This window comes from Manacus vitellinus, unplaced genomic scaffold (genome assembly GCF_001715985.3).
Source record: "Manacus vitellinus isolate BGI_N305 unplaced genomic scaffold, ASM171598v3 scaffold_41_pilon, whole genome shotgun sequence".
NCBI classification, from domain to species: domain Eukaryota; kingdom Metazoa; phylum Chordata; class Aves; order Passeriformes; family Pipridae; genus Manacus; species Manacus vitellinus.
In genome coordinates, this window is record NW_021940545.1 from 7061235 (window position 1) to 7070630 (window position 9396).

General features: G+C 52.6%; 3 protein-coding genes across 3 annotated transcripts; 1 reads left to right on the forward strand and 2 right to left on the reverse strand.

Annotated features, from left to right (window-relative positions):
* Nucleotides 1-11: 11 nt before the first annotated feature.
* TRAPPC4 (trafficking protein particle complex 4) lies at nucleotides 12-1885 on the reverse strand. The gene is given in 7 exon segments (XM_029962083.1): nucleotides 12-483; nucleotides 911-1037; nucleotides 1132-1235; nucleotides 1316-1490; nucleotides 1601-1679; nucleotides 1681-1765; nucleotides 1857-1885. Coding segments are annotated over 7 exon segments (678 nt in total). The 3' UTR covers nucleotides 12-404.
* Nucleotides 1886-1911: 26 nt separating this feature from the next.
* On the forward strand, nucleotides 1912-3744 carry RPS25 (ribosomal protein S25). The gene is made up of 5 exons (XM_029962084.1): nucleotides 1912-1944; nucleotides 2071-2250; nucleotides 2570-2753; nucleotides 3149-3247; nucleotides 3662-3744. Exons 1-4 carry the CDS (start codon nucleotides 1912-1914, stop codon nucleotides 3241-3243), a joined length of 492 nt encoding a protein of 163 aa, XP_029817944.1. The 3' UTR covers nucleotides 3244-3247; nucleotides 3662-3744.
* Nucleotides 3745-4060: 316 nt separating this feature from the next.
* On the reverse strand, nucleotides 4061-7208 carry CCDC84 (coiled-coil domain containing 84). Its single transcript, XM_029962129.1, is given in 12 exon segments — nucleotides 4061-4360; nucleotides 4835-4967; nucleotides 5181-5264; nucleotides 5659-5689; nucleotides 6037-6142; nucleotides 6295-6359; nucleotides 6523-6589; nucleotides 6671-6775; nucleotides 6777-6831; nucleotides 6917-7132; nucleotides 7135-7189; nucleotides 7191-7208. Coding segments are annotated over 12 exon segments (978 nt in total). The 3' UTR covers nucleotides 4061-4317.
* Nucleotides 7209-9396: the final 2188 nt, after the last annotated feature.

Consider the following 9396-nt stretch of genomic DNA (forward strand, 5'->3'; position numbering starts at 1 on the left):
CAGCCATTCACCTCTTTAATGAACACTTATTATTTCTGTATAGAAACTCTCTGCAAGACCATAAGTTAGAGCTATACAGGAAAAATACATATGTACAGTTATGACAGGAAAGAAAACCACTGAGTTTGGTAAGGCCATGGACCAGCATCGTCCTTCATCCGAGTGCAGTGGAGCTGCAACAGCAGAATAAGCCCCTGTGGCCCAATGTAAACAGTGCTAAGAAATCTGTTTAAGGTAAGTTTCACAACAAAGGTGATAAAATGGTATCCTGGGAGATAATGAAGCATGTTTTGGGGATGTGCAGTCTCTGCTGTGGAGGGGAGAGCTCTGTGAGAGGCCAGCCAGGGAAGAGAGAGGCCCCACTCTTCAAGAGTAAGGAGTCTGAGCAACAGGCAAGGCTTTCTCTATGATCCAGGTCCGAAAGGTCCAGCTTTCTCTGCCACCTCCAGAGCAAGTTTCAAGTTCTGATCAAACAATTCACACCTGAAACAGTCAGAAAAGCAAAAGGGATGACTTTACCTATGGACCAAGCTAAGAAAGATAAGATCTCCAGATCCTTTGAGACTGCATCCTTCAAGGAGAGATCTGGGAAGTTGTGACACAACTCACTGTTGCTGAGCTTTGGCTTGGTCCTTAATTAAGATTAAAGCTCTTTCTATAGGCCTGAGTGTTAAGTTAGGACAGCAGGGTGAGTGCCAGGGAAGTGTACCTCCCACTTCCCCAGCGGAACAGCGCCGGAAAGAGCTCAGGTCAGCGTCCTGCCCCTGCAGCAGTGTGCTGTGGCTTCCCCTTCCCTCAGCCTTTGGGTCTGCCTTGCTACTTCACTTAAGGGCTGTCTGCATTTGTTACTGCCCAGGCAGAAAGCAATGAGGGGTTGCAGATGGGTTACGAAAAGTGGGCTTTTCCTTACCTGATTGGCATCTCCAGGGAGTAGAAAGGATTCTTCAAAGCGAAGTCAGAGTAAATCTCATAGATTTTGCGGAGAAGAGCATCTATCCCCGTCTGTCTCGGGTCAGCAAGAACCATGAATTTGATCCCTAGAGCCATAATGCCAGGAACATAAGGAAGGCCGAGCACAGTGACAGCCCTGGCACAGCAGAGTGGTGCTGGGTGCCTGGGGCCGGACTGTACCTGTCAGCGTCTGGAAGCAGTGCAGTTTGAAGGTGTCAGTCTCGAGCATCTCGATCCCGGAGCTCCCAACCTCGGGGGACAGCTGCGATCCGATGGCGAACAGCCTGTGGGCACAGGACCTTCAGCGCCCCTCACCACCCCTGCCCGTGGCATCCTCGTCCCCTCACGGCCCATCCTGACTCACGAGTGGAACATGGAGGCCAGCATGAGCTTCTCGTTGGAGGAGAGGCGGTGGCGGCCGAAGCGGATGGACACCGGGTAGTTGGCGGGGTTGCCCAGGAACTCCAGCACGTCCTTCCCGTCCGCCGTGAAGCGCCCGTTGACCTCGGCGCCGTTGATGGCGAGTACGGCGTGACCCACTGCGGGGACAGCGCGGCGGCATCGGTCAGTCTGTCAGTCACTCAGTCAATCTGTCACTCACTCGCTCACTCACTCAGCCCGGCCTGGCCGGCCCTCCCGCCGCCGCACCCGCGGATGCCGTCGCGCTGCCCGAAGCGACGACGACCGCTCGCGTGCGGTGCGCAGGACAGGTCGAGCGGGAAGCTGAAACGTCTTCTCGGTGTCGCGCCGGGCGGTAGTGGTGTTCCAGCTGGTAGAGTAAGGTCCGCCGCGCCCATTGTTCACCACGTAGACGCTGGAAGATCGCCATGGCTCTGCCCCGTGCAGTTGGCTTCCGTCCCGCCCGGCGTGACGCCGCGGCCCGTCCCGGGCCGCCACGCCCGCACGCCGGGGCCGCTTCCTTCTTCGCCGACATCTTGCGGAGTCAGCCGTGCCTGCACCATGGTGAGCCGGGCCGGGCCGGGCCGTCGGCGTGTGGGACGGGCCGGACCCCTCGAGCGGCGGCCGGCGCTTCCCTGACAGGCGGGAACCGTTGCGGGCTTCTCGGGGGCGGCCCGCTGCTGCCCGCGCTCACTCCCCACCCTTTCTTCCTCCTCGCAGCCGCCCAAAGACGACAAGAAGAAGAAGGACGCGGGCAAGTCCGCCAAGAAGGGACAAGGAGCCCGGTGTAATAAGTCGGCGGCTAAAGCCAAGAAAGAAGGTGGGAGCCGGCGGGGCCGAGGGCTCGGGCAGCGGGCGGGGCCGCGGGCCTGCCGCGGGCGGCGTGGCCGGGCCTTGAGCGCGGGTGATGGCCGGACGGGGGCATCGTGTTGTTAGAGGAGCAGTCTCTTCATCTGCCAACAAGTTGGACATAACGGTGTTAAAACCGAGTAGCAGAAGGCTGTAGTCCTTTTATTTGCAGATACTGCAGGTATTATTTGCAACATTTTCGTATAAAAAACATTTCGTTTACAAAGGCCATTTTGTGCATCTCATTAGTAGTTTAATATGATATGGAAACATTTGATGGTGCAGTTATTGGGGCATCCTTAAACTCGATCTTTTGTTCTTGTTTAGAAGATGGCTTATGGGGCATTGTTCTCTTTCTCTTTTCAAGTAGAAGTGGTCTAAGGGGAAAGTCAGAGACAAGTTGAACAACCTTGTCCTCTTTGACAAGGCCACTTACGACAAACTGTGCAAAGAAGTGCCCAACTACAAGCTCATCACACCTGCAGTTGTCTCAGAGAGGCTCAAGATTCGAGGCTCCTTGGCCCGGGCTGCCCTCCAGGAGCTGCTCAGCAAAGGTGAGCACTCAAAACTGGAAAAACAGAAAGCTGCTTCTGCAGACTCGGCTATTTTCTTTTCCTTGCTCATTTAGCAGGTTTCCTGCAGCATCTGAACTGCTCCATGTGCAAATTGACATGGTTTGGGGAGCCACTGCCTTAGCTTGTGTTTCAGAAGTGCTCCAAAGTATGGAGCAGCAGTTCTGCTGCATGCAGTGGCATTGCTGTACTAAGAAAGTGCTCCCAGAAGGACAGGCTGTGACATAACTGCTGCCAGATCAGAATGAAAGCCTCGTATAAGCTGCTACGCTCTGGTATTTCATCTTGCACGTTGTACTGCCTCTCTAGGAGGGAGCACAATGTCCTTGGCATGTGTCAGTATATGCATGCTCACATAATTTCCTTCTTTTTTGTAGGTTTGATCAAACTGGTTTCCAAGCACCGCGCCCAAGTGATCTACACCCGAAACACGAAAGGTGGAGATGCGCCTGCTGCAGGGGAGGATGCATAGGGAGGTGAGGCTGGGCGCTGAGGAGGAGCTGAGTTGTGCCATCAGAGCTAGCAGACAGAGCTGGGTTGTGCTGTCCGAGCTAACAGATGGCTATGTGCTGTGTAGGGGGCAGCTCTGGCGTGGCTGGGGGGGGGCTGTTCTTCCAGACACTTGAGAGTATATTGTTTGCATTCTGAGTGACATTCTGGGGGGCGTTACTGGAAACATCGGTTCTCCAGAATTAAAGAGCAACTGGTGATTCTGTCCCTGTGCCCATCGGATCAGGGAATGTGAGCTGCAGGGCAGTGGATATGTGTCCTCCCTGCTATTGCAGGGCACCACGGCCAAGTGTTCCTGCTGGAACAAAGCTGTCAGACTGTTTGCATTGTGCTACCCTGCTTTGACCTGGTTTTCTGATTTGGGACTTCTTGCTTTGCAGGTTCTCCAGTGACCTTATCAACAAGGGGTCATATGTAGATGCACGTAATAAAATTACTGATATAATTTTTCTTGCTTTTCCAAGAATGTGTATGTTTCGTTACTGATGCGTTATTAATAGTGGATTCTGGTACCAGTCATGGCTGTCATCCTCTACCAGCCAGTTTTTGCCTTTACACACAGTTACAAGTGTACTTTGAACGTGCTTTTATATTGCAAAAAGGGAAGGAACTTTTGCATCACCTACAGCAGCCAATCGTATTAAACCACGTGAAACAAAGAATGTTAGAATTAAGGAAAGCAATATAAATTGGAATGAAAACATCTGGCACCTGGCATTAGTTGCCTGCAGAGCAAACCCTGCATTTGAAATGAGTTTCAGTTGGTCTACAAACACAGGGACATTTAAAAAAAAAACTTTATTTCTCAAAAAGTTCGTTAATGGGATGTCATGCTCCATGTCAGCGTAGGCCACTGGCAGCACTTGTTGTATAAAACAGGCTTTCTGATAATGAAGATACAGCATCTGCAGTAGCCTGTCCTTACTGGCAGGACATGTAACTGTACTGAGGTCACCTTGCCTTCAGGGGACCAAGCACAGCTACCTACAGTCCAGCTTTCCACAACAGAGCTGCATCTTTGGTGTTTTTCATCTGATCACCTTTTCTTCTTTTCCCCTGATTCAGTTCTAAACTGGTGCCTGAAAGAGAGCATAGAAGTCAGATTGCAGCAGCCTTTAGAGAGAGAGAGAATGAACACTGCCTCAGACAAGTAAGACAGTGCTGTGCACAGTGTTTTAGCATGGGAGTTCACTCAGTATTTTTATTATGTCAGTGGGTAGTAGCAGGCTCTCCAAGTAGCTGACACAGTTCTAGCACATTAAAAGTTGCCAGTGGAACAGCACCTGGGTCTGAAAGGTGAGCCAAGCAAAATGAGGCAGGTGCCTTCACGTGTGCAGCCTCTACAGCCATGACCATGCTTCACCTTGCAAGCCACCCCTTTGCTGCTTCAGGGCAAGAGTGACACTGCCTGGACTGAGCACTGCCTGACGTAACTCAAGCAACAAGACATCTTATGCTTGCTGCTACCACAGAGCCTGCTCCAGGAGTAGCTTGCATGGACAGAAACCACAAACCCTCCACTTGGCATCTACCTGTGTTGCCCTGAAGCTCACCTGGATTGCCACCTCCTGCCGTGATTCCAAACCCGCCCGAAGGAAGGAAGCCAGCTGTCGCTTGTCTGAGAGGTATGGTCAAAGTTGGCACCAACACGTTCCGCTGGGAGCTTTTTCAGCTTCTGCTTCTCCTCTGAAAAAAAATAAATCATAGAATTGTAGAGTGGTTTGGGTTGGAAGGGAACTGGATGATCATGTGGCATGGATAGGGGCACCTTTCTCTAGACCAGGTTGCTCAAAGCCTCAAGTGTTTTGTTCAGCAAAAGTTTTTCAGTCAAATTGCTTTTAGTTCTCTAGTTTGGTAAAGTGACTGTAAGGTTAACTGAAAGGTGTGCAAGCTGCTCACTTTGTCTGAGAAATTCCTCATAGGAAGGTCCAATCTCTTGTTTGGTTCCATCCTCTTCTTCTGTTAGCCATGGAGGTTTTGCTCCTAGAAGTCACAGGGAACACTTATTTAGCCACTGAAGTTATCCTAAACTGAGATAGGGAAAAGCATCCCTTCTTCCCCCATCCCTCTGGTCACCCTACCAAGCAAGTAGCAAAGGAAAAGTCAAGTCTGGGTGTTGTAAGAAAAAGGAGCTGGTTTCCTCAGTTAAGGCCACAGCAGATCACACCCTAAATCTTGCATTTCCCACAGCAGCAGTACTAACAGAATTTTCATAACACAGAAGTGTTTTCTTCTCCTCTAGTATGTCAAATATTGCCAGGAGAGTGAGCACCTCCTGGTTATGCTGCAACTGCTTCAAAACTGCTTTAAGTTATCCCTGTTAAATATGCAAGCCAAGAGGTAGCAACCCAGTGAGTTGTGATGCAGGTGCGATTACCTGTGTGGACATTTCCTTTTCCTTCTGTTTCCTATTAAAAGAAACATAAAATGCTAATGAGAATCTGATGTTTAAGAGTATCTTTGAACAGAAGGGTATTGTGTGCCTTCCCTTCCAGAAACATGTTCTGTTGCAGAAAGACAGAGGGAAGCTGTTCTCTACTTTCTTTTAGGAGCATTTGTTTTTTTCAGGGCATATTAGTGAACATTTACTTAATGAAAGTTAAGAGTGGATAACTGAAACTGGACTAGCTGCCTGCCCAAATCCACAAAGCTGTTTTTTTCCGTGACAGGGACTGCACTCCTTGTTTTGCTTTGTGACACATGCTGTAGAACTGCAGTTAAACTGAAGTCATGCTTGTTAGCCAGTCACCCTTACCTGGTGGCCAATGAAGGTCAGAGCCTGTCCTGCTTCCATCCAGGATAAGTCAGGTCCTGTCTGCGTCCCGCTCAGGCCGGGCTGCTCTGCATCGTGAGAGGTGTCCCTGGAATAGAGGCCAGTGCTTACTGTAGTGTAGACAAGAATTTGCCAAGGATTATAAGATCCTGGTGACAACAGTGTCAACTCTGGCAGCTGCCGCGGCCTCATCGGGTGCTTTGAGTAGGAACACGTCAGCCTAAGGGAAGCAGTACTCACCGTTCAGGTCCTGCGGGGGGGCTGCAGACAGAAGGTCCTGCACAACGTTCTGCCTCTGTTTGAAGCTGAGTGCGATTCAGGAAAAAAGAAGAGTATTTCTGGTACTGAGCAAAGCCCCCACCCGGCTGCCCCCAGCCCCTCCCGAGCGCACCCGGTTCCAGTAAGGGCACGCAGTGCGATGCCCGGTCCCCGCCGGGGCGCAGCCAGGGCAGGATACAGCTCACCGACCTGGAGCGCGGCCTGCACCGTCTCCCGCTGCCGGCGCTCGGCCTCCCGGATGTCGGCCGCCATCTGCGGGGACAGCGCGGTGAGGCGGGGCCGGGCCGCGGCGGGGGCCGGAACCGGGGTCGCTGCGGGGGCGGCAGGCCGGTACCTGCGGATCCGCTCTCCTCCCGCTTTGCTGTGCTCGGCCAGCGCCCGCTCCAGCGCCCGCGCGAACTGCTCGTACTCCTCGGTCGGCACCAGGCACCGCTCCCGCAGCCGCCCTCGCCCGGTTCTCCCGCCAGAACCGCGCCGTCTCCCGCCGGTGCTCGGGGCCTGCGCGAACCGACACCGTCAGCGCCGGCCGGTGCCGCAGCAGCCCGGCCCTGCGGCAGCGCCCACCCGCCCGGTCCCTGCCCACGCCACCCGGCCAGATGCCGCAGCAGCCCGGCCTGCGGCAGCGCCAGCCCCCCGCGACCGCCCTCCCGCCGCACGCCGCGCCCGCAGCACGGGCACAGACGCGCCCGTCGTGCTCCGCCGGGTGTAGGGCCGCACGGCAGAGCCCACATCGCGGCCGCCGCCGCCCGCGCCGCCCCCCGCCTCCTGCAGCCGGACCAGCGCGTCCGCAGGCGACGGCGTGCCCCGCGCTGTAGCGGTGCCGGCGGCCCGTGAAGGCCGTGCGGCGGCACAGCCCCGCAGTAGTGCACGGCCATGGCGCGGAGCGCGGGCGCAGGCGCGGCGGCGCAGAGCCAGCCCTCGGAGGCGCAGCGGAGCCGCCTCAGTGCTGCCATCCAGCGCTGCGGGCCCTGCACACCGCGCTGGCAGCCGCCTGTGTCTCATGTCCGCCTGTGTCTCTGCGACCTGTATCTCATGTCCAGAGAGGGGCAGCGAAGCTGGTGAAGGGTATGGAACGCAAGTCCTGCGAGGGAGCAGCTGAGGGAGCTGGGGTTGTTCGACCTGGAGGAGGCTCAGGGATGTCCTTATCACTCTCTACAACTCCCTGAAAGGAGGTTGTAGCCACGTGGGGATCGGGCTCTTCTCCCAGGCAACCAGCAATAGGACAAGAGGATACAGTCTTAAGCTGCTCCAGGGGAGATTTAGGTTGGACATTAGGGAGAATTTCTTCACAGAAAGGGTGATTAGATGGAATGGACTGTGCAGGGAGGTGGTGGAGTCACTGTCATTGGAGGTGTTTAAGGAAAGACTGGACATGGCACTTAGTGCCACAGTCTAGTTGACATGGTAGTGCTTGGTCATAGGTTGGACTTGATGATCTTGGAGGTCTTTTGCAACCTAAATGTTTCTGTGACTGCTGCAGTGACTCAGGTGACATTAACTGCGCAGACACTCCTTGGTTTGTTCCCTTGTCAGGGAAGCTACCGTCCTAGTGTGTGCATTTGCACTTGATCACATCACTTTTAACATTGTTCCTCTATGCACTCATGGGCATGCAGGTGAAAGTAGCTGTCTCAGTCCAGTTATGTGAATTCTTGCCCATTGGTTTTACAGCTGGAATGCAAAAGCCCTATTCCATGGCTTAGAATAACACCTCTCACTCAGCTAATGCGTTCTCTGCTGCTCAGCCTGTGGGCCAAGACCCTTTGTCTCAGATCAACAGTGAACAGATCAACCCACCATTTAATCCTCTGCACCACAAGAACATTGCAAGAGGCAACAGCTTGTGTGGAGGACTTTGTGTTAGTCATAGCAGGTGCCACATGTCAAAATGCCTCTGCAACTTGAGACGTGCAGCTGGACAAAATCTTGCCTTACTGAAAGAAATTAGATTGCTCATCTTCCTCCTCTCCCCTTCTAAATTTGAGTCCTTAGGTCACAATGCTCATACTTTCCACATACAGTTCTTGGGACGCTGCCTGTGGCAGCACCTGAGAAAATAGGCTTGGTTTGAAAATACATGGTACGTGTTTCAGATGAAGGGAGCCCAAAGGAATCCTAGACCAAACAGAGGGGGGGAGGAAGAGGGAGGAAGTTGCAATTGTTACTTGGGCCATAATGTCTGCAGCATTCACGTCTATGCTATGAATGGGTGCTTGCAATACATACTCATACTATTCACCCGCTTGCCATCACTTGGGGCACAGCGGAGGTAGGTGACACGTATGGAAATAGAGCAGCTTCAAATCAAAATCCAAGCCTTGGCTTAGTACCAGCAGGAATTAGATTTCAGACTCTACATATGCTGAGCATGTTGTAGGAGGATGAAGTTATGCTCATAGCAGAGGAACACATCAGGGACTTGTTGTTCATCTGAGCAAGGAGATGAACAGAAAGAGGCTGGTTTTGGCAATTGCTGGAAAAGATTGTGCCATAATATTAGTGCCATGGTGTTAGGAGAATCTCAGCTTAAAAGGGAATTCTGTGACCCTTGCATCAAAAGTTTGGATTTGAGTTGTTTGGTTTTTTTCTGCATGATGAAAGAAAAGGGGAAGGCGCTTTTCCCCACTGCAGGCTTGCTCTGCTGGGCTTGGGGCCAAATGTTCCTGCGCTTTTTGCTGTCACTATTCTCACCCTTTGCATCTTTTGAGATGGGCTGTTGAAAAATAAGTCAAACACCAGACTAAGCTCTTCTTAAAGAGAAAACCTTCAAAGGGCAGAGAAGGATCTGGCATGCTCAGTATTGCCCCTTCAATAGTGTGATAATTTACACTGTATCAGGGTTTGCTTAGTTCTTGTTAGGCAATCCACAAATATCAATCAGTATGTCTTTGCTTTCGCTAAATGCAAAAGACTACAGTAGCACAGCTTTTTCCACCCTTGTGTGACAAAGTTCAGTTGTTAGTGGAAACAACGTGGTCCCTGTTAGAGCCTTCAGGTGTGAGCAGGACCTACTCATCTGCTTTCCTCAAAAACCCTGTGCACCCCAATCAAAGCCCTTTTCCC